The 26481-nt window shown below is 35.1% G+C and overlaps 1 protein-coding gene across 1 annotated transcript; it reads right to left on the reverse strand.

Annotated features, from left to right (window-relative positions):
• Positions 1–1896: 1896 nt before the first annotated feature.
• Positions 1897–24895, reverse strand: LOC117315348 (fasciclin-1-like). Its single transcript, XM_033869498.1, has 14 exons — positions 24676–24895; positions 15031–15208; positions 14169–14284; positions 13608–13786; positions 11345–11519; positions 10468–10588; positions 9477–9615; positions 9039–9198; positions 7743–7875; positions 7279–7426; positions 6158–6551; positions 4043–4163; positions 2972–3220; positions 1897–2011 (listed from the first exon to the last, which is right to left on the reverse strand). Exons 1-13 carry the CDS (start codon positions 24814–24816, stop codon positions 3006–3008), a joined length of 2220 nt encoding a protein of 739 aa, XP_033725389.1. The 5' UTR covers positions 24817–24895; the 3' UTR covers positions 1897–2011; positions 2972–3005.
• Positions 24896–26481: the final 1586 nt, after the last annotated feature.

The following is a 26481-nucleotide window of genomic DNA, read 5'->3' on the forward strand; positions in this document are numbered from 1 at the left end:
ATTTCCGGTCTTAAAATCAATATAAATAAAACCCAGGTAATATGGATTGGGAGTAAAAAGTACAGTAATGACACCTTTTTACCAGATTTAGGCTTAAAATGGGGTAGGGACAAATTCACACTGCTGGGGATAGATTTTAGTGTTAATTTACATGAAATACCTAAATTGAACTTTGACAAAAAACTTATTAAACTCAAGTCTTTAATTAAGTCATGGAACAGAAGAAAGTTAACTCCTATTGGTAAAATACACATAATTAAATCTCTATTAATATCTCAATTTAATCACTTGTTTATTTCACTTCCTAATCCAAGCAGTAACTTTATCAATAAGCTGAATAGTATTTTATACAATTTTCTATGGAATGGTAAAATAGACAAGGTGAAAAGAAAGGTAATAATCAAAGAATATTTTGAAGGGGGACTAAAAATGGTTGATATAAAAGCCTTTATCGATGCACTTAAGCTCAGCTGGTTAAAAAGATTTTTTCAAAGTACTTCTACTAAAAATTGGCAAGTGATCTTCATGAATATTACTAACATTGATTATATTACTAACTGTGGAAAAGACTTCTTACATAAATGTGAAAGAAGATGTAAAAATTTATTTTGGTGTGATGTTCTGAGGGCATGGGGAAAACTTCTTGACTTAGATATACTCAAGGGCAGACAACTCTCTATTTTAAAAGCACCTCTGTGGTATAATCCACTTTTGAATATTGGGGGACATTCTGTTTTTTATAATAATTGGTATAGAAAGGGTGTTAAGATAATAAATGATATGTTGAAACACACTTCTCCAGTTACTTTCTACTCCTATTATGAATTTATTCATAAATATGGTGTAGTTACCAACTTTCTTCAGTTTCAAGGTATTGTCAATGTAGTTAAACTAAATATTCATATACAAAGTATCCAAGATACAAAACTTATACTCCCCTTCATTCCTTTTAACATAGAACCATTCATTAACAGGACAAAGGGAACCAGACATTTATATAAAATCTTGTCTAAGAATGATGAAATCCCTACTGGTAGAAAAAAATGGGCTGATAATTATGATTTTGATGATTCTGTCTGGGGAAATATATTCTATCTTCCTTTCAAAATAACCAATGATTCAAAACTTCAGTGGTTCCAATACAGAATTTTACATAATATTTTGACAACAAATTCTTTGCTTTTCAAGGCAAACATTGTTATAAACCCTCTTTGCACATTTTGTAATTCAGAGTCCGAAACCATAACACATATTTTTTGGGATTGTCAAAAAGTACAGGATTTATTGCAGAGTCTAGAAATACTTCTGGATGCACTTTTAATTCCTTTTACTATGAATAAACAGTCTTTTATATTTGGACTCCCATCAGTTAGAAATGTGTATAATAAAGTTGATAATGAGATTAACATCATCATTAAACATTATATCTATAAAACCAGATGTCTAAACACTACCCTAAATTTAAATGCTCTTATCAATTCAATAAGAGAAAACCACAATGTCAAAAAGTATGCAGCAATTGGGAAGGGTGAAGCTTCTCTTGAATGTTTTAACAAAGGTTGGGAAAAATGGAAAAAGGTTCTCCTTTTGTAAGTATTTATTATATTGAATATATTTTTCTTCTCAAACTCTGACTGTTTGTAAAAAGCCAATGACATTTATAAAATTCTATCAGATATTTTCAGCAAGTATTTCTTAAAAGTGTTTTCAATTCACTTATCAATTTTTTTCTTTCTTCCGAAGGCCTTTTTGTATGTCTGAAGTGTCTGTCTTGTGTTTGTCTGTTTGTCAATCTGTCTGTCTTTCCAATTATCTGTTCGTGTTTGGATGTCTTTATAGTTGTCCGTCGGGTGTCTGTCTGTCTAGCTGTTTGTCCTTATAGATGTCTTATATGTGTTTATATATATATATATGTATTTTTTTTTCTTTTTTCTTCAATCTGTCTATCCTTGTAGTTGTCTGTCTGTGGTATCTGTCTGTCTTGTGTTGGTCTGTATCATGCATCTCCCTCCTTTAATAAAAAAAAATACACATTTCTATCTTTTGTTTTGATTGTAAAGAAACATATAAAATATATTTCTTTCTCTAAGAAAATAAATAAATACAAACAGTGATATAAATGTCAGTCACAATGATGTGTGTATATATATACTTTCATACTATACAAATATTCAGATATGATTACTTGAATAAGTATGAAAGGAAATAGTATGCAATGGATGCTTATATGTATCAAGAGTGTTTGAATTTGTGATATGAAAAAATGGATGAAGGTAAAAGGAACGAATGTATTGTCAAATTGTGTCATGTGTATGTATTTTTTGTTTTGAAAACTGAATAAAAATATAAGTTATAAAAAAAAATACATATATCATAATAACAACACCTATATATATAACACGATTGACTCCAAACACTCCTCAGTGATGAAGACTTGCTGGCTGAATGAAGTTGGGCTGAAAAAATTTATCTCCCTATATTCATCCACATTGGCCCCTCCCTTAGTGACAAAGACGGACCAATCATGGCCTCATCATTGGCCCCTCCCTTAGTGACAAAGACACACCAATCATGGCCTCATCATTGGCCCCTCCCTTAGTGACAAAGACGGACCAACCATGGCTCCATCTTTGGCCCCTCCCTTAGTGACAGCAGAAAGACTTAATATTGCGGTGGGAACATTTGTCTCTTTCATCACCAGAATCAAGGATTTCTAACCAGTAAGCCACAAAATAGTACCTCTTAATTCTGAGGAAACTTAAAAAAAAACGTGGTAGAATATTTCATGAAAGGGAGGATTAGTTGTGAGTTAACAATCCCATTTATGTCCCAGTCACTGAAGTATGGAGGTGGCTACTTTGTCAAAGGGAGATAACTTCTGGCCAGGCGGCTACTTTGTCAAAGGGAGATAACTTCTGGCCAGATATCGTTTATATATCAGTAACGTCTACACTTAACAATACTGGCTTACATATAACATCCTAAACAGTTACACTGGTGAGCTGTTACAATCTTCTGTGTCTAGTGATGAAAATACTGATAAGTGCCATGGTTACTATGACAAGGATGCTGTATCTGACGTCAGCGCCTCGCGATACGTCACGCGTCAAATCTTCCGGGACATACAGTAGGCGGTCAATGATGTGAATCAGGCCATTTGTTGCCCCAATATCCATACTGATTACATTGGCTGTGACACCACTAAACTGGATCTTAACATCTGAAAGTAAACAGGAAATGATGTTCAGGTTACATAAAACATAGATAGGGCATTAAACTCATGACACAAAAAATATCAATAAATCTTTAGGTTTCATTAACTGAATCCCTATATAACACTTTTGCCCTGAGCTTCAGAGAGTGAAAATGAACTGAACTTCCGGAATAATGAGGATGTGCTGCAGGGCTTTTTCTGTAGGCTTTTTAGGGCTGTTAATGGGCCCCCTTTCCAACTGAAATATTTCAAATTTAAGCCAAATTTCCAAAACTTGCAGTTCACTTCTGAAAAAATCTTTCCCAATTCATCAATTCTCCTTCCAAAATGAGACAAAAAAGTCCCAATCCCAAACCTGTGAGAAAAATCCCAGCATAAACTGACAATATTTAAAAGGAAATTGTTAAAGGGGCATAACTCCAAACTGAAAAAAACTCGTAACAGTGATAACAATGAATCTTTTGGCTGTCTGCTAGCTAAATGATAGGAAACAGGTTTATTCTTTTAAAACATGTTGTATGAAACCATTAAAGGGCAAAACTCCAATAAACATGATCAAAATGAAAAATCAACAAACTATCCAAGATGGATCTTTGTGCCCATCAATGAATGATATTTTTAGATCATATAGGACTATCTTTTTTTTTTACACTTTTCTCATTTTTCTTCATTTTTTTCTTAATATGAAATTTAGAAAATATTCATGTAATACTCTTGAGAATTAGATACATGTTACAAACAGTTCAAACAAAATTCAAAATGGCCACCTGGTTACCATTTTGTTTGCTGATCAACTAGAGCTGTGTATTGCAAGGTGGGACCTCTTACCTCTGTCCATAGACTTCAGTATGCGAATGGATTCTCCCGTCTTAGCAGTGAATATGTGATTTGTATTAGATAACTTCTCCAAGACAATGGGCTTTCCTTGGAACAACAGTCTCTTAAATAGCTGAAATAATCACAAAATCCACCTTTTGAATGACCTATTAAGATGTTAGATTATATATAAAATAGCACAAAAAAAATCATCTTCAAATTTACCAATACATTATTGTATTTCAGTTTGGGTGAAGTAACATGGTCTATCAGCTAGTGTGACGGCCCTATAACACATATGTTATTACAGACCAGCTTTTACACTGGGACTGTGTGACAGGTCTATAATGAGGTTTATAACAGAGGCTCTATAACACCAATGTTATTACAGACCAGCTTTTACACTGGAACTGTGTGACAGGTCTATAATGAGGTTTATAACGGGGGTCCTTATAACACCAATGTTATTACAGACCAGCTTTTACACTGGAACTGTGTGACAGGTCTATAATGAGGTTTATAACGGGGGTCCTTATAACACCAATGTTATTACAGACCAGCTTTTACACTGGAACTGTGTGACAGGTCTATAATGAGGTTTATAACAGAGGCTCTATAACACCAATGTTATTACAGACCAGCTTTTACACTGGAACTGTGTGACAGGTCTATAATGAGGTTTATAACGGGGGTCCCTATAACACCAATGTTATTACAGACCAGCTTTTACACTGGAACTGTGTGACAGGTCTATAATGAGGTTTATAACAGAGGCTCTATAACACCAATATAATGTTATTACAGACCAGCTTTTACACTGGAACTGTGTGACAGGTCTATAATGAGGTTTATAACAGAGGCTCTATAACACCAATGTTATTACAGACCAGCTTTTACACTGGAACTGTGTGACAGGTCTATAATGAGGTTTATAACGGGGGTCCCTATAACACCAATGTTATTACTGACCAACTTTTACACTGGGACTGTACATGTGTTACAGGTCTATAATGAGGTTTATAACGGTGGGTCCCTATAACACCAATGTTATTACAGACCAGCTTTTACACTGGAACTGTGTGACAGGTCTATAATGAGGTTTATAACGGGGGTTCCTATAACACCAATGTTATTACAGACCAGCTTTTACACTGGAACTGTGTGACAGGTCTATAATGAGGTTTATAACGGGGGTTCCTATAACACCAATGTTATTACAGACCAGCTTTTACACTGGAACTGTGTGACAGGTCTATAATGAGGTTTATAACAGGGGGTCCCTATAACACCAATGTTATTACAGACCAGTTTTTACACTGGAACTGTGTGACAGGTCTATAATGAGGTTTATAACGGGGGTTCCTATAACACCAATGTTATTACAGACCAGCTTTTACACTGGAACTGTGTGACAGGTCTATAATGAGGTTTATAACAGAGGCTCTATAACACCAATGTTATCACAGACCAGCTTTTACACTGGAACTGTGTGACAGGTCTATAATGAGGTTTATAACGGGGGTCCTATAACACCAATGTTATTACAGACCAGCTTTTACACTGGAACTGTGTGACAGGTCTATAATGAGGTTTATAACGGGGGTCCCTATAACACCAATGTTATTACAGACCAGCTTTTACACTGGAACTGTGTGACAGGTCTATAATGAGGTTTATAACAGAGGCTCTATAACACCAATGTTATTACAGACCAGCTTTTACACTGGAACTGTGTGACAGGTCTATAATGAGGTTTATAACAGAGGCTCTATAACACCAATGTTATTACAGACCAGCTTTTACACTGGAACTGTGTGACAGGTCTATAATGAGGTTTATAACAGAGGCTCTATAACACCAATGTTATTACAGACCAGCTTTTACACTGGAACTTTGTGACAGGTCTATAATGAGGTTTATAACAGAGGCTCTATAACACCAATGTTATTACAGACCAGCTTTTACACTGGAACTGTGTGACAGGTCTATAATGAGGTTTATAACGGGGGTCCTATGACACCTGAATGTTATTACTGACCAAACACTGTTGTTAGGACAAGCTGTTTTCTACATTAACCCCATCAGGAAAGGATCAGTGTAAAAGTTTAATGTGAATCATGTACTCACATATTGGAGTCTCTGAGAATCTCTCATGATCTTTATCCCGATACTCGTCTTCTGGAAATAGTCAATAGCTGTGGAATTGGGCACGAAAAACGTAAAGGAACATCCCGAGCAGGTCCCCATATCATATTGAGATGCCTGGTTACTGGGGTTTAAATTGTTAGACTGTTGGCCGTACGGATTGTAAGTTGTCTGCTGATAGTTGTTTCCATAGTTATTGTTGCCGTAGTTATTGTTGCCATAGTTATTGTTGTTGTTGTTGTTGTTGTAAGAGTTGCTGCTGTAGTCATAACCTGGAGGGTAGCCATACATTTCAAAGTAACAACGTCTGGCGGTGAAACGATTATCTGTAAGATAGTTCTTCATCCCTACTGACCGGATATAGTCGTATGTTCTCCTGTAAAACAGATATATATCATGTTTATAAGTTTACTCTTTAGTAATGGGAATTGGTTTCAATTTCAGAAACGATAATCGGATCGATTACTGATTTTGATTGACAGAATTCACAGAATTGCCCTTTTGTAGAAAATGTATGTACATCTCAAGTACATTTATTACATGTGTTAGCCTTTGATGTCAATACCTTTGATACTGAACACAAACAAGCCATTTAACTGTTGTTAATATATAAGTCTCCTTAATTGCTTGTAAACAATCAATGAATATATCAGTGAACTAATTCTTTGTCTGGTAATGTTAAACCGAATATTTATGAACATTTTCATAATCATTATCAATGATCATCTTTAGGGTTGATTATTTTTTACTAATTTTCAAGTATTTTCGATCATCTTCAAAAATAAAAGTGGAGGAAATTATGAAAGTACATAAATATGTATTCTATGGTTTGACTATGACATAAAAATATTTATTCGAATTAACAGCAGAAATAGAAAATGATCAAATGATCAAATTTACAAAGAAATTTTCAGTTAAAATGTACTGAAATAATATTTAAAAACACATCCACCAAATTTTACCTATACTGAAGAATGCTTCTGAGGATGAACAAATATTTCCATTTCTGTTGATGATTGTTCGATATTATACCAAGATCAATCATGAAAGAAATTGTAATGATCGTAGATAACTTTTAAGCCAATCAATAAAAGTATACTCACAGCAACCAAAGATCATCACATATCAACATGGGCAAGTCCAAATAAGGAATGCCCAGGATGGAGTCGATGAGATGTACTCTTCCATTGGTCGCTTTTAGATCTGGGCGAACCACACGTGCCTTAACAAACCCTCCTTGGACCCAGCTCTCTGTCGTAAAAAAAGAAAATTGAAATGAGACAAATGTTCCTCTGTACATTAAATTTGCTATCGAAGAAACGAATAGTAACAAATTATTCTTTGTTAAACTAATTAAGCTGAGCCTGTTAGAGCAACAACCATGTAATCCTATGTGGAGATCCGAGATGTGATGTTTAAAACTGTGTCTGTTGTGTTTCTCACGAAGCTGAAAATCGGGCTGGTCTGGGCTGTCATGGTTGTGTCCATGGGCAAGACATTTGTCTGTTAACAGGACGATAAATCCCAGCAAACACTACATATTTTACCAAAATCATATCTAACTTACCATTCCTGTCATTGTAAATTGTGACGTTCCAGCCCTCGTAAAATGTCTGTCGGTACTGACGACTCTCGTAGCCGCCAACGATGGCCGAGATCTCAATATCCTGGAAAGCTTTCAGGATATGGAAGCGAATCATCTACAATGAAGAAAATATTTCTATATTAAGAAGAAAAGGCAGTTTCATCCAAACCTACAGGATGTTCTGTTTTATTGTTAATGGACTAGGATTACTTAAAAATAAGCAAAAATTGTATCCCTGTTGGATTAGAAATTTGGTTTTTGATGTCATACATTTTAAAGCTTTCCAACATAATGTAATTGCTCAAAACTGTCGCATCCATGTTTCAATATTTCAAGTTACTTGTAAAAATCTGTTTTCGCTACAAAAATTTTAACAAAATGTGATTCAACAATATACAGATACGTAATGTACGAGAAAGCTACACTGGTCTAAATATCAACCACGATGATAAATATCAAAGAAACTGTACATGTGCCCTTGACCTTACCTTGTCTAACCGAGACATATGTGACCTTGACCTTACCTTGTCCAACCAAGACAGATGTGACCTTGACCTTACCTTGTCTACTTAAGATAGATGTGACCTTAACCTTACCTTGTCTAACCGAGACAGATGTGACCTTGACCTTACCTTGTCCAACCAAGACAGATGTGACCTTGACCTTACCTTTTCTACCAAAGACAGATGTGACCTTCATCTTAGAACCTTGTCTACCCAAGACAGATATAACCTTGACCTTACCTTGTCTAACCGAGACAGATGTGATCTTGACCTTACATTATCTAACCAAGACAGGTGTGACCTTGACCTTACCTTTTCTACCTGAGACAGACGTGACCTAGATCTTACCTAAGGTAGATGTGGCCTTGACCTAAACCTGTCCACATGAGACAGACATGACCTTGTCCTTACCTTGTCCACTTGTGACAGATCTATGACCTTGACCTTACTATGTTCACCTCAGAAAGATCAGATATTGATCTTTACCTTGTCTACCTTGACACAAATCTATGATCTTTACCTTACCTTGTCTACCTGAGACAGATCTATGACCTTGACCCTACTATGTTCACCTCAGAAATATCAGACCTTGGCTTTACCATGTCCACCTGAGACAGATATGACATGGTTCTTACCTTAGGCAGAGTTGACCTTGACCTAAACTTGTCCACCTGTGACAGATCTATGACATTGACCTTACTATGTTCACCTCAGAAAGATGAGAACATGGCTTTACCTTGTTCACCTTTAAACAGATCTATGACCTTGACCTTACCTTGTCTACTTGAGACAGATCAGAGACCAGGTTAACACCAGGAACTCCCTGTATTTTGGTGAATGCGTCGCCAATAGGAATAAAGACATTGACTCCTGAGGCCTGTACAAGGGCATCCCTCGTGTCTGGCTGTGCCTTGTTAAGGTACTGGTCAAATTCACTGTAATATAGTTCAAAAGTGAAGCAACAAGGATCTTTAAAAGGAATTCAAAGGCTCAGTATCAATTCATAATTATAGAATTCAAAGTTTCATGTAGAAAGGTACTGCAATTTGAGTGCATATAAAAAATTTAGATATTGAATTTTACTGCATTGATATACATATAAATTGGTATACCACAAAATGCTGGAGGCAAAAATCTTTTTTACATTGAGATCAAGACAATCACTACATAATATCAAGCATAAAAATATATTGTCATTGTCGACCATACTTACGGCGAATCTTGAGTGATAGTTTCACGGACGGAGTGGTACACGTAACCTAGGAGTTGATCAACAACATGGACGACACCGTTATATACGGTGATATTGCCCTGTACTATAGCGGCATCGACTCCCTCACTGTTCACATAAACTGTATAACAGACATAAATACATTGTAGTAGATACTACATCATGATTATTATAGCGACATCGACTCCCTACATCATGATTACTATAGCGACATCGACTCCTTACATCATGATTACTATAGCGACATCGACTCCCTACATCATGATTACTATAGCGACATCGACTCCCTACATCATGATTACTATAGCGACATCGACTCCCTACATCATGATTACTATAGCGACATCGACTCCCTACATCATGATTACTATAGCGACATCGACTCCCTACATCATGATTACTATAGCGACATCGACTCCCTACATCATGATTACTATAGCGACATCGACTCCCTACATCATGATTACTATAGCGACATCGACTCCCTACATCATGATTACATGTATACAGAAGTATCAGTCAGCCTACTTATTAATTTCACAACAACTGCAAACAAGGTTCATACCAACTTATATCAATCTTGTTGAGTCGGATGGAAGTGTATTTCCATCTATAGAGAGTATATTTGTTTTTTAGCAATCTGAAGTACTTTAAAGGATATTTCTGAAATTCAAGCTAATTTGACCCATTTTGGCCCCACGTCCCTCAGAGACCCTTGTGTATGTGGACCATATATTTCATACCTTTTGTGTATTTGAGACCATGGAGGTTTCAATTGAAATTGATGCATGGTTTGGTTTGGTTTAGTTTGTTTAACGTTCTATTAACAGCCAGGGTCATTTAAGGACATACCAGGTTTTGGAGGTGGAGGAAAGCGGGAGTACCCGGAGAGAAAACACCAACCTACGGTCAATTCATGAGTTTCTGAGAAGACATATTAATTGCAAATAGGCAAAATTTTAAAAAATGTTACCTTGGTCTCCGTAAGGTCGTCGGAATCTCACCAAATGATTGAGACGACTGTTAAATCCTTCGTTATGGTTGACGTAGGAAGTAAATATAACTCTGTCTGGGATGATATGGGCCTTGAGAACCTGAAAATCAAATTGCACAGATTTTTAGCCATATTTTGCTGAAAATCACACTGGAACATTGATACCTAATCCTTGGCAGTGATTCTCTTCATTACATCAAGACCCAAAGTACATGAATGAATTTGAACATGAAGCCAAAACAGACACCAACAATAAATTGCATGATTATATACACCTGGTATATATGAACATTTGTACCTATATATTTCACATTTAGTCAAAAATTTGTCTTCCTTCGTCATTTGTGTTACTATGTTATATATCTATTTATTAGCACAAGGTATCATATCCACCATGTGTTGGTGATCCGAAGATATAGATTTGAATTTCCTGTCGTAGTTGTACCGAGAGAAATATATATACAAAATGTATATATAAAATTATACATGAGATTGAAAATGGAAATGCGAATGCTTAATTAAGTCTTCGTGGAGCCCTAATTCATTTTGATATATACAATACATATATATAAATATATGGATTTCAGTGCCATATCTGAAAACTAAATCAATGCACAATAAGGACAAGCAGGCAAAATTTGAGAGATTGGTTCTTTTTGATAAATACGTACCAATAAACAAGACCTGTCGATGGACAGGCAGATTAAAAATGGGGGAAAGATTTGATCAGTTAAAAATAAATAACAGGATAAAAACTAATATTTCTGGTGACGTAATTATTGATACCCAGTAATTGCTGTTGGTAGAAGATAATGAGCTAAAATAACCATAACTATGAGATGAAGTTAAAACTTACCCTGTCTAAGACTCGTGGGTTCTGCTGGAGGTAACTGAGTTTGGAGGAAGGTATCTTCTCCATTGCTTTGTTATTTGGGACAAACATGGTGACCTTTTTGTTGCGGTTTGAGAGATCTGATAGTGTGCTGTAGAAACCGTCCTGTAGATATCTCGATATCAGTTCATAAAACAGGCTGTTATAAAAACAAAATGTGTAATCTACAAAATGTGTTCAAAATCTATAACAAAACTCATAAAATAATATTCTGATCAGTTTAAGATGAAGCAGGAAACAATCCATAAAATATTCAAATTATTCTTGTCATAAAAAAAAAGTCAATCTTGTTGATGAAAACAAATATGCTGTGAAAAGTACCTTAAATTAATTAGATGTTTGTGAAAATCTGAATGTTTCAGCATCTAAAAGCAATTAAAAAAAGCTCAGTCTTGATCTGTTTTCTAACACAATTTTTGTGTAGTTAGAGGGAGATTAATTAATGATGTAGTTTTCCTTCAGAATTGTGGGAAGTTAAAGAGAGATAAATCTGATTATTTCCTTTGTTGGGGTGTAGTTAAAGGGAGATAAATCTGATTATTTCCTTTGTTGGGATGTAGTTAAAGGGAGATAAATCTGATTATTTCCTTTGTTGGGGTGTAGTTAAAGGGAGATAAATCTGATTATTTCCTTTGTTGGGGTGTAGTTAAAGGGAGATAAATCTGATTATTTCCTTTGTTGGGATGTAGTTAAAGGGAGATAAATCTGATTATTTCCTTTGTTGGGGTGTAGTTAAAGGGAGATAAATCTGATTATTTCCTTTGTTGGGGTGTAGTTAAAGGGAGATAAATGTGATTACAGTGGACCCTCGATAATCCGAACACCTTCGTTCCCAGCCCAAACCGTCCGGATTACGAGTTTTCCTGACTACCGAATTTCGTCTACCAGGTCAAAAAAAATTGTTGTGTAAGAGTTATCTCCCTTGACTCTATACAATACGGGACATTTTAATGACGTTTCATAAACACGTCTAATTGTCAGTCTTTTAAAAAAATAAATATATTTATGTTCTTGATATGATTCTTGTTTTCTTTTATTTTGTAGAAACTAAAAAATAAACAATGTTTTTAAAAGAACATGTGAAGTGAAAGTTGTTTTATTGATAGCGGGAATATGTGACCTACAAACAACACACATGGGTTACGTCCCAGAGGTTCACAAACGAGTAGAAATTACAAACGTTAAATACCTGAAATGAAAGACACTTAACAATGTGACACTTACTGATGAAAATCAGCGGTATCTGACGACTTATTAGTGTGTAATTAACCCGGTTCTTGTGATCACTGCTTAATACGTAAATGTACCATATGTGTAATTAATAACATGCATCTTTCAATGAGTCGTCATTACACGTAACGGTGTTACAAGCCGATATCCTTGTTTACCCAATACAATTGTTAGTGATGTTAATTACCGATAATAAATTTATTACATGCATTTGTGATTGATTAAGTATCGTATCACATACTGTATGTTAGTGAATTAATTATTGCTAACTACGAAAAAGCACTATGTAAAATAACTATAATAGATATTGTACGTCAAGTTGATCAAAGCAAGACCAGTCTACACTGTAAAACCCTTTAATACTGTAGCATTTAGGTCGATCGTAAAGAAAAGCAATGTACCGTTATAAAAACAGAGCTACAATGTAACACAGGTAAACACCCGGGGCTATGACCTGGCAGCGGTCGCTATGACTACGCAGTGTCAAGCGATAGTCTGTACAGCTGTCGACACGGGTGACTTGCCCGACATTTTTCTCTACTCGTGGTGAAAAAATCGTCCGGATTATCGGGGGAAATTTACTAATGAAAAGTACTTTCCGTTCCCAAAATGGGCTTCCGGAATCGGAAACCGAATTTCCGGACTGGTGAGTACAAATAACGTTACGGAAATCCGTTCCCGTGTTATTCCGTCCGGACTGCGAGTTTTCCGGACTATCGGCATCCGGATTATCGCGGGTCCACTGTATTTCCTTTGTTGGGGTGTAGTTAAAGGGAGATAAATCTGATTATTTCCTTTGTTGGGGTGTAGTTAAAGGGCGATAAATCTGATTATTTCCTTTGTTGGTGAGTAGTTAAAGGGAGATAAATCTGATTATTTCCTTTGTTGGTGAGTAGTTAAAGGGAGATAAATCTAATATATTTCCATAAATTGTGTGTAGTTCAAGGGAGATAATTCAGATTATTTTCTTTGCATTGAAAAGCTGATAAATCTTTACTTTGTTCGTAAACTGTTATCGTCAGGATCAGCTATGTAGCCATACGCCATTTTTATGCTAGAGATGACATCCATACGTGCCAGGCCGTGAACTACCCCATTACCCGCCACCAGATCCTTCTGTTCATTGGAGATTTCCGCTCCGTTTACAAAGTACACAGTTGGCCCAAAATATGTATTCTGAAATGATCAAAAAGGACACTGTACATAGATAAGTGTGGGCTACATATGGTGAAGCAGCTTATAGATTTAAACCCGTGAACGTTACACATTGAGAGTATTACGGAAATGTTAAAAACTGATACTTCAGGATAAAAATAAATGAGGTCATTAAAATATCACAAAATTCTAAAATATGCTTTCTCTTTCATTGCTATGAACACTTAATCAAGCTAACAATACTATTCCTCATTTCGTACTGATTCTTCACTTTTGTTGCCAGACAATTCCTAATTTCTGTGAATTGGCTATATATTCACCAAACAGGGAAATTCATTAAGCTTCCTGTTTGTAGTTTTTCTAAAACATTCTATATGTTTTCTTAGTTTACTAGGTTGCCTACCGAGAAAGATGCAGTTCTCTGACGTCTGTTGATGAAGATCCTTTCTCCATTTGTTCCCATACTCTGGTACACTTGGTTATCCTGCATACTGCCCGTGGTCAACATCGAGTTAATCACTGTAAAGACAACACAAATTACCTCCCCATGTATATCATTGTAAGAAACAACAAATTATCTCCATTTGTATATCATTGTAAGACACAACAAATTACCTCCCTTTGTATATTATTGTAAGACACAACAAATTACCTCCCCTTGTATATCATTGTTACAAGACACAAAGAATTACCTCCCCTTGAACATCATTGTAACAAGACAGAACAAATCATCTCCCTTTGTATATTATTGTTAGACACAACAAATTACCTCCCCTTGTATATCATTGTTACAAGACACAAAGAATTACCTCCCCTTGTAAATCATTGTAACAAGTCAAAACAAATTATCTCCCCTTGTTTCTCACTGTAGCAGGACACAACAAGTTATCCCCCCTTGTTTATCCCTGCATCGAGACACACTTGCTTTATGTTGTATCAAGACACAACAAGTTATCTCCCCTTGTTTATTACAGCAATTAGACAAAAATATGTGCCCTTGTTTATTACTGTAGCAAGCTACAACAAATCAACTCCTCTTGTTTTTCATGTAACAAGAAGCAAAAGATTATCTCCCCTTACCTTTTACTGTTACAAAACACATGTTGTTCAATGTTCATTAATGTATGGAAACAAAGAATTATCTCCCCTTGAAACAGTAGACTATCAACATTATTTCACACAATATAAAGAAAATGACTCTTTGAGCAACAAATATCAAAGAAGGTTCATTAATTTGAACCTGTCTAAGATTGTCTTCAACTTACATGTGTGGCACTTGATAAATCTTTGTAGCTCCACTGATCTGTCAGACCAACTCTCGATTTCCGCCCTTTTTTCATATGGTATGTTTTCAAATGCTGTGTTGTTTGGAGCAAACACTGTGAATTGTCCATTTGAGTTAAACAGATCAGTGAGGCCAGCTCGTGACACCAGCTCGGCAAACTGTAAATAGAAGCAAGTATTTCACATTTACAATTATAGTTATTGATTAGCACATCTCCACCGTTCTGTGGAAAAGAGGATGGGTGTATGTGCTAATTGAGACTTAATTAAAACATTTCTTAACTCACTAATCTGCCAATAGAATATTTAATCTTCAGTCTTTTATAAAAAACAACTCTATATAGTTTTCACTTCAAAAAGGTATGCACCAAGCAAGTTATAGTAACTGTTGTTAGTTCTACCAAATTTAACATTGAAATTTACCGTTGTACATGATTTTATGAACACACCTGTTCTGTGTTTTTTTAAGTGTACTTATTAGATTATTTGGTTATATATGGTAACCAGTGTTACCCTACAGGTGTAACATGAGAAATCCATGCAGTCACTGAAAATAGTCTGGTATAACATGAACCAAATATGTTCTTCAGGCATTCTCGAGATATCTCACTGATTTGGAACGGGACCGCTGGACATTGGTGACAACTAATCCCCCCTGTCCCCCTTTTTTTGATCTCAACTTTCTGTTAATCATAACATCCTGTTTGAACAAAACATGACTGTACTTTTTGTTCTTATAACTTCAGTGTCAAAACTGAACATGCATTGCAGGGAACCTGATATATATTTACATATGTGTGAATTTGAGAAAGATGTTTATGGTACTTGGTACTGTTTTTCAGAAATAAACCAACAAATATCATCTCTCATAACCCAAGATGGCCAAGGTATCACATTGCCAAAAAAATAAAATAAAAATAAAATAGATCCATAAAAACAAAAATATATTTGTCAGGGATATTTGAATTCTGTGATACATTTTGAAAATATACAGATGTTTGTAGTTGGGACGAAGACATAATTGTTTTATAACATAACCGCCTTCAAAAGGCTGACTTTAAACTGTTAAATATTGCTGCTTAATATACAATTGTAATAAGTGTTCTTGTTAACTGGTGGTTCATATAATGAATAGGAGTATGCTAGATGATTTTGTTAATTTTACAATAGTACTACATTATAAAAATTTGTAGACAAAAAAAAAAAAAAAAAAAAAGAACACACAAAAAAAAAAGCACTTGTAGCTTCCAACTCTCCAGCTTTCAAGATACAGCCAGGATCAGTAAGGGACATGCCTGGTTTTGGAGGTGGAAGAAAGTCGGAGAACCCAGAGAATAACCACCGGCCTTCGGTCAGTACCAGGCAACTGCCCCACCTGGGTGCCGGACTTGCCACCCAGAGGTGGAGGGCTAGTGATAAAGAGTAAGGACACCTTAACCACTCAGCCACTGCGGTCCCCCACAAAGGTTACAGTCTCAAAAAATACAATATGTTGAATAAGACCTACACCATAGGGGGAACAAGTGACATTTTATAGAGCTAACAAGAATAGTTTCACCTTTCACTTTCAGGACAAACAACAGAAGGATGGTGACCATGGGTGGTGACCATGGATGGTGACCATGGATGATGACCATGGGTGGTGACCATGGATGATGACCATGGGTGGTGACCATGGATGATGACCATGGGTGGTAACCATGGATGATGACCATGGGTGGTGACCATGGATGATGACCATGGGTGGTGACCATGGGTGGTGACCATGGATGATGGCCATGGATGGTGGCCATGGATGGTGACCATGGGTGGTGACCATGGATGATGACCATGGGTGGTGACCATGGATGATGACCATGGGTGGTGACCATGGATAGTAACCATAGATGGTGACTATGGACAGTAATATAACCATAGATGGTGACTATATATATGGACAGTAATATAACCATGGATGGAAGGCGATAGAACATTAAACTGACCTACAGTGTATATCAATTAATGTGTCTAAATGATAAATAGATTATACAGTTACACTGCCACCCATAAAACACTATAAAGACTCTTGTGACTTGCTTGTATGTTAAAGTGCATAAGACAACTTTAACTGGGCAATTTCTTGAAGTTGATTAATTTGTCAGTGACAATGACAAATTATTTAGAAAATAACCCACCTTGATGAAGTTCCATGGATGGTCATGCATATCAAGGTAGGTACCTGTTTTTACACTTGTACCATAAAATAACACTCTAGAGTAATCCCTTTAAAATAACTTTGCTTTGGGAAAAAATGCTCTCAGTTTAATGAAAAGAAACATATTATTGAAAAAGTATTGCACTTGGAGGATTTCTGTTTCCAATAACCACATCACCTATTAATGGACTGATTGTTATGGTATTATAACAAAATATCAGACAAAAATTACAATATTCAATTATAAAATCTGACTGACTGAATTTCAAAATAATTTTTTACAGTATGTGCCTCAAAAGAATTTATATAGGTGGGCAAACATATGGTTCAGATAAAGCATATCCCTCGGGTCATTCCACATGTTGTGGTGAACAGATTAAAATTAATAATGTGTATCTAGCCTGGTCATTTATTCAATTAATCAATGTTTAGGTATCCACCTGTTACAACCACACAGCCTATGAGAAACAACAGGATCTTCAGACCTCTATAAACTTAACCATCCTACCAAAAAGGGCAGACCTTAATAACATGTACCTGCATTGCATTTTCATTGGTTGATTAATACCTATATTTTCATTGGGTATATAATATCTGCAATGTCATTGGGTAATATGTATACCTGCTTATTCCATGGCTAATTGATGCCTACATTTTCGTGGGAAATACAATGTACTTGCATTTTCATTTGCTAATTAATACCTATGTTTTCATTGGGTAATACCTGTATTTTCATTGGTTCATACCTACATTTTCATTGGCTAATTAATACCTACATTTTTATTGGATTATACCTGCAACTTAATTGGCAAATTAATATTTGCCTCTTTATGGGCTAATACTCATCACCTCATTATTTGCTATCAAGGGCATTTAGAAATTGCTCAAGTGGTGAGGAAATGACCAATACCTGTTATGAAGACTCACAACATCGATAGGAATATATAATAAAATGTTCTCATATACTTGTGACACCTTGAATCATTGATATGTGTAAGCTTTATATAGTTCTATAATTAGAACATGTGAATTGTCATCACAATTATAGCTAGATTTATTGTTTTATTGAGGACTTCAGACCTTTCCCAGGGTGTTAAACGAAATATATCATCAACCTGGAGAGGATGACAATAAACCAATAACCCTTACTCCCTGTATACATAATGTACCTCAGTATATACTGTACATACACTGGGTAGTTTATAACTCCGCTGTAGCCGGTCCCAAGCCCACATTGAGAAAGGAGGAGGGGATCACCAACTTACAACATCTAACAGTCACCCGAACTAATGTTCTAACCTAGAGTCGCGAGTAGAGGTTGTAACCTAAATCGAGACTTTAAACCAGCAACATCAACATCACATCAACATCAGGGTAGTTTATAGGGAAGAGTTTAAGGGGAGATGTAGTGTTGTTGTTGATGGCCTCATGATCAGTGCCTACAGTATCAATTACACAGATGATTGTTTTCTTCTTTTTTTTGGAATTGAAACAAAATTGAAGTCAACTAATTAAACTGACATTTTGACACGTGTCATTGAGAGCTCGGGGGCGAGTTCTAATATTACATGTATTTTTCTGATAAATAATATATATATAAATCAATAATATTATAATCTTTTCACATTGTATGTGATAATATATGCAGGTTAAAAACAGAATGAAAGTTTTCTAGCTAGTCTAATAGAAGAAAACTATCAAAATTTATTGGTTTATCTTTCAGAATTTAAGTTTAGTTTTTACGAATATGAGAAAAGATGAGATATCTGATTCTTACTATCATCAGATTTCAGCCCCGAAAAGTTTCTGTATAATATATATACAGCCTAGAGAAACCATGTTCAAACCCTGTTATACCTACTGAGAGACCTGTGGCTCTTTTTCTTGTTAAATTAGCATTTAAAGTTGATCGACCTTCACATGTAATGTGACGCCCCTGTAAACACTAGTATATACAGACTCTGACTCTTGTGAAGGTGACCTTGGACTTAATCAAAAACCAAACACCACCACATACAACCAGGGTAGCACTGTTTGTGGGCAAGGATCACTATCCTGGGGTTTCTGAAAACTATGTAGGCGGACTTTGTTGCTTATATTAATAAGGCAACTTTAATCTCTTTGTGAAAAAAATTGTTCAAGACCATGCATATTTGAAAATGGTCTTCAGATGCAGGATAAATGTTAGGAAAAACTCAGCAAAGATTTATAATTTACACTGTATTTTTTTTTAAAGATTAACAGGTAATATATGTGCATTATCATTGACCTACTTCTACAATTTCCCATCAACATATATCATAAATTGTCAGTGAAATGGAAAAAAGAAGATACATATACAAAGAATGTACTGCAAAATACAGTACTGTACATAATCATCAAAATTTTAAGCTAATGTAATAGAAATTCCAAGTCATAAACTGACAGAGCAAATGTTCTACACTCATTTAAGTAAAGACTTAGAGAAATTTCCACTTAAATAAAAAAAGATTTTGTCCTAATGTAATCTATAATGAATATTGTAAAAGTTCTTATTCTAAAATGAAGTAAATCTTTTGATAAACCTTTATCCAGCAGTTTGTCATATTAAGGTATTATTCAGTAAGTTAGCCATACACAAGCTACATATTTTAACCTGGAGGCACAAAAAACATTTTCCTGTACCTGACAGCAGGTCTAACACTGCCCTGGGCAGGCGGTTAGCACCTGGTTGTCATGGCAACCTTTTTGATTAATTGATTTACATGTATGATACACTCCCCAAACATGGACATCCCAGATAAAGTGGGGCCCCCCCACAGGGAACTTGTCAGCTTATAATTATATTTTCCTGTTCTGATTGATCTGGACTGATACTGGTACAATATGAAATACTACAGTAAAATTAGAAAATTATGTTTAGTGGTCTCTTATGGACTCGAGATTTTGTATTTAATCATCAGGGAAAGTATTGTGATCATCGGGCACATTCAGAGAACCAGTAATTATATATAGGTCTTGCTAGGAATGTACACCAACATTTCAAAAATAACCTGTCCCAAATACATAACCTTTCCCCTAATTAGGTATTTAGGAAAAATCCTATTGACCAAATTAGGAAAATTTTAAATGAAAGTCATGTAAAAAAATTACATGTACTTATAATTACAGTAATTGTTTTATGAGTAGCAATAGCTGACCAGTTTTATAATGAAGAGTCGATTCTAATTTTACAAGATCATGATGACACAAAAAAAATTTCACCTTCCACTGTCCCCTGTTTTTAATTGTCTATTTTGAGTAATAAATATTTTATTTTTCTGTGTATTTCAGATCTTTTGTATTATCAAAACAATTTGGGATTTTGTTTTTAGTTCTTTTTGAAAAAATAATGTTAAAATGCAATGGGAATGGAGGTGTTTTTTATGTTATATACACAGGAAAAACACCCAGATGTTGCCAAATTCTATATGGTTTTGAATTTTTGATTTCTTGCAAAACTCACATGTCATTGAAGCTACAATCAAAGAAATGCACAATGTTGGGAAATGGCTTGTAAATTACTCAAAACTGATATCATGGCTGCATATAAGCAGAGACATATGACATGATAGTCTATAACTACATTTGTACTAGTCTACTACTAGGAATGATGAAGTGTCTAATGCTAATATAAGAACTTGAACATGGAAAAATGCTTTCCTGCCAATTACAAGTGCCCCGTAAGATATTGAACCAAGTCGTGTTGCATGATAATCCCTGGTTCTAATTAGGCCTCCTGAGCCAAAAATAGGTATATACCATGCTCCCTCAGCTGAGTGACAGTGACCTTATAATTCAACACTATATGTGTATAATACAAGCCAGCATGATCAACATTTACCTGTTCCTTAGCCTATGATATCAATATTGATAGTCGTGATCGATCGAATGTGAATTTTGATGATAACCTGCAAAGCTGTCATTTATATCGACTATAAACTAATGTCTAGCAAGATAAGTCAATGTTTATATATTTACATTCCACACGAGTACTGATGATTTGATGTATATGATTGACCTCATAGACAGTTTGACCTTTTAATAATTTTGTTATGTAGCTGTATTCCCTTTTTTGTGTCTATAAATTTAAATATTATGACAGCATGGCACAATGGGATGGCATTTACAGACCTTTAAATCACATTGAGTTTATAATTTTTATCTTATTGTCATGTTATATTAATGTAAATATGAATTGTTGTCTGTTTATGTATAACTAAAGCTATATATAGAGTGTATATCAATGCATTCCCTATATATATATAGCTACTGTATCTCTAGATACTTTGACCTGACAACACTCACAGGATAAGTTATATTATCTATACAAATAATCTACATGTTCTGATCACATTTGACTAAGGTTAAAACCAGTAAACAATTGATTTTTATCATATATATTGGCCTTGCTTTTGAATAATATGTTTATTGGCCGATTAACCATAAGTAATACATCTGTTTGGAAAAGATTAACTTTTTATTGAAGTAGTACTTGCAATTTGAAACAAAACAGTCTTGATTATAGAAAGTTTAGTTTAATTGGGGTCTACTTCCTACAGCAGACAGAAGGACTCACTGCAACAAACTTTGGCAGCAACAATCAAAGAAGCAGAGCTATATGAAGATCGAGAGTCAAGATGATACCAGAGTTAGGGTTATTTCAGAATTGGATGCCAAAGCAGATACTGCCAATCAAACACACACCAATTCCAAGCACAAGTGGTAAATTGAACAATGTATATTTTTATGGTTTTTTTTTTGTTCTTGTTTTACCTGTGTGTGCGTATATACACATTGCATGTTTTCCCCATTTGAGGCCCCATCATTTGTTATTTTACCCATATATATATGGGTACACCCCATGGGAGGCCCCACATTTTTACCAGTGTGCACTGATATCAATCAGCCTTCAATCATATCTATTTAACATGCATTACTTCAGGACTGATGACAGGAAAGTGACAGTATGGAACATTATAATATAACATGTAGCTTACAGGCAATTAGGTCATGCAGTAAATTATCTTACAGGACAAAGATTAAAGCATACTTAATGCTGAGAAGACCTCAATAATGCATGTAGTCTCTTGTCTGTAAACAAGCTCTGGACAAAATGTGATATCTGCAAATTAACAACTGTGTATAGTCAATCTCTTGGAACCAGAAATAAATAAGCACATCAACTCTATCCATCTTGGGATAAACTGTGACATCAGAAAATGAACAAAGGGCAATAACTCTGTAAATATCCACCCTCTTGACAAACTGTGGTACCAGAAATTAACAATGGACGTCATCAACTCTGTATATATATCCATCTCAGGATAAACTGTGACATAAGAAAATTAACAAAGGGCAATAACTCTGTAAATATCCACCCTCTTGACAAACTGTGGTACCAGAAATTAACAATGGACGTCAACTCTGTATATATATCCATCTCAGGATAAACTGTGACATAAGAAAATTAACAAAGGGCAATAACTCTGTAAATATCCACCCTCTTGACAAACTGTGGTACCAGAAATTAATAAGGACATCAACTCTGTATATTATATATCCATCTCAGGATAAACTGTGACATAAGAAAGTTAACAAAAGGGCATTAACTCTGTATACAGTTGACCTCTTCACAAACTTTGGTACAAATAAAAGAGGTCATTAATTACCCTATATAGATACGTCTCTTGATAAACTGTGGTATCAGAAATTAACAAAGGGTATAACTCTGCATTCAATTTATCTCTGGATAAACTATGGAATCAAAATTAGAAACAAATAACTTGATATAACACACCAACTTGAAATAGTCCAAAACGGGTTTATACTGGAAATGACACAGGAATGACCATAGTCCAAAATGGGTTTATACTGGAAAGGACACGGGAATCACCGAAGCAGAGCTATGACACAGGCTTCAGAGTGAGATATTGGTGTGGTGTCCAACCCTTGTTTCATGATTACAAGATGGTTGCCGTTTAAATGTGTATAACAATTAAGGACAAAGATTTGCCCAAACCTGATTTGTAAAAAAAAAATGTGTTGTCTTTTAGGTGATTCAGCTGATATGGATTTGAATTTCTATCTTTTCATATCAGGGAGTTATATATATACCATCACTTATTATATACACAAATGTAGGCCTTCATATGATAACTTGTCTAAAATTGCCCAGTGTTGTTCAAACAAAAACCAGTGTTACCTATAATGAGAGCATACCAGGTGCTTGATATGTCAATCACCCTTACATTACCACTAACTATATATATCATAGCAGCTCATGATGTTTAACATGTTATTCAGTTGAGTAATGAAACAGTTCCAAATATTCACATGTACTTAATGTATTTGTGAAATCCAATTAAATGAAATAATAATTTATAATTGAATCATTGCATTGATTATTGTATTGCTATCCAAGTTTTGTAATTTCGTTTGACCTTTCGTTTTACAAGGCTTTTATTGGGGCTACAGGCTAATACCTATATCAGCCTACACTTTCCCTAGGGACTTGTATAATGGACTGTATACAATATTACTGATAATGTTCAACAAGACAGTGAGTTCTGAGACATGTCCATTACGACCACTGGAAGTCAATACCTGTTCGTTAGACCTATTTTATAGTCTTCAGTTGCCTCCTCGATCAGGTATTAACAATGATAATTACATCACTTACTATTTCAAATCAAATACTGATGTCTCGGAAAATATCATGTTGACACCATATGTAGTTTGAACTGTTATTTAGATATAGAATATAACGAAAAGTGTATTAGGATGTTGTGTGATGCAATTTTTTTCTCTGGTGTATCTCTAAAACAGCCTATAGCTAATACCAAAGCTATTCTAATCCTGTGTGTGACAGTATCTTTTGTACAATCCTGAAGACTCGGTTACTAACAGTAGGGAGAATTTCTTTTCAACATATAATCCGACCAACTATCCAGCAAGTAGAGATTAAAAGATTCTATATATATTCTTATTGATAGAGACAAACTCCTGTGTAAACACCTATAGAAAGGCCTGTTTTTGTGCGACTTTTCTTGGTAACTATATTACATATATATAGGCCTACAATCTAAAATAATCGAAGAAGATAAACATATCTGATGATATACGTAATATGTATGTTATTACGGCTTTTAGTACAGGAAATGTCCATATAATTATATACTAATACATTTTGAACTGATCTCGCGGACGGTTAAATTATAGGTAAAAGTGTCACCAAACACTTCTGGTCACAAGTCCACGTCAAACCATTCCGCTGTTACCACCCCCCACTCCCAAACCGTCAGATCATTCAATTCAGTAAACAGCGTAAATCTGACCTATATATATCCCCAACGCTACTTCTGTTTATAAACACACCTAGCTAAAATCTCAGGTGCGAAAACGACATACTTACCCTTCCGAGTCCGGCTTTGTTTTGTAACACTCTCAGAACTGTTCCCGAGTTCGACGTCTGTCCCATACAGCATATTAAATCACCCAGAATCATTAAAATCACAAAAATACTTCTCCGTTGTGAAGACATGACCGCCGACATTTTAAAACTAACACACCTGTACGATATCAGGGGCGGTAACTCTAACGTACTGTTTTCCTTGACAGGTAAATTGTTGTGACTAATCTGTCAAAAAATAGATTGATGACATGACATTTATATTTAGTCATAACCGCGGGTGGACACCGAGCTATCTTAACACACACTCAGAGAAGTAGGGTTATATGTATACATTTACCTATTAATTATGTCCATCGATCGGTCACTTAAGGTCGTATAAAAGAGTTTAGGTCGCCTTACTATAAATGAGACTTGTGGTACCTACTGTAAGATGTTTAGCCGCTAGAGCGAGAGGTCGCTAGTTCGAGCCCAATCGCGGACAGGGAATGTCATTATATGTCATTACTCCTTCCTATTACACAAGTACAAATGTTAATCATTATCAATTATAATCTAGTTAAAACTGAAATTACTCCCACCCAGAGGTACGGCGTACATGAATCCACATGGACTTGACACGTTCCTATGACCCATAATGAAAAATAGACCCTTGGGTCCTTACCCTATATCACTTGTATATATACTGTCATGATAAGTGATATACAGGGGTCTGACCCTAGGGTTAATTTTTCATTCTGTGTCATAGATATAGAACGCAGATTTCAGATTTTTAAAAAGTTAAACAGCATGACTAAATATATCCTTCTATTGGTTAAATCACGAAGAATGAAAAAAATATGTCTACAATTTGGCACAGGGACCCCATAGGAATTTTCTATAAAGTAGCTTGTGGTGAACCAATGTTTAAGAAGATTCATTCATAAGTTCACATCAGTGCTATTTAAAAAAATATATATATCTAGTTTGATAACAAGTTTAAAACCCTTCTCCTTTATGTGCAAACAGTCACAGTTTGACAGCATATTGAATCATGTTTTATCATTACGTGTAATGTTGATATTGCACATGGACATAGAATCAAACCCTGGTCCCGCAGGAAATGAATTGACTATATTTCATTTAAAAGGACATTCTTTCAGTCGAACGCCAGATGTCAGTTGTACAGAAATTTATAAGATTTGTAAACAAAAGAAACTTATAAGTTTTACTAGTTGAGAAAAATACAAGAATCTCGTTTACTTTTGTTTTTATAGCATAAACTCATTTCAGCGACGGAATGTCCCTTTAAATATCAGGAGCATAAAAAACCATACAGGGGTATATTGGAAATATCGCAGACGATGTTTTATTTTGCGCTCTACCGAAAAAATTGAGATCACCGTGTACCATTTTCTGAATTAACTATACCGGGTTTTATGGAACCGTTTCGAAAAGAAAGAAACTTCTCAGGTGGAAGTTTATAAGTATATTATTTTGACTCTTTAAAATGTTCCTGAAGATATGATCTTGAATTGTAGACGGAGAAATTATTTAGATACAAATTGAAATGGTCAGGTAAAAGTTACTATTGTTTATATTGTCCGGAACGTTCATGTCATCCATTTCGGGAAAATTTCAAATATACAATTGAGAAGCTTTTGAAAATTACAACTAATGTGGTAATTGCATGTTGGACATATACCTGATGATTTGTAACCATATCGCATAACCGTATTTTAGGTCAAACTATGTTGAAAATGGACTTAACCAATGTTACTCATGAACTCACTAGACATGGATTGACAAGGCATATTGTAGTAGATGCGA

The sequence above is a fragment of the Pecten maximus genome, chromosome 17 (genome assembly GCF_902652985.1).
Source record: "Pecten maximus chromosome 17, xPecMax1.1, whole genome shotgun sequence".
NCBI classification, from domain to species: Eukaryota; Metazoa; Mollusca; class Bivalvia; order Pectinida; family Pectinidae; genus Pecten; species Pecten maximus.

Coding starts and splice junctions, on each gene's coding strand:
- LOC117315348 (XM_033869498.1), bottom strand. CDS start 24,816: ATGTCGGCGGTCATGTCTTCACAACGGAGAAGTATTTTTGTGATTTTA. Junction 10,589..11,344: donor ACCCACGAGTCTTAGACAGG/GTAAGTTTTAAC, acceptor TTTGATTTTCAG/GTTCTCAAGGCCCATATCAT. Junction 3,221..4,042: donor ACTGAAGTCTATGGACAGAG/GTAAGAGGTCCC, acceptor GTTTACTTTCAG/ATGTTAAGATCCAGTTTAGT.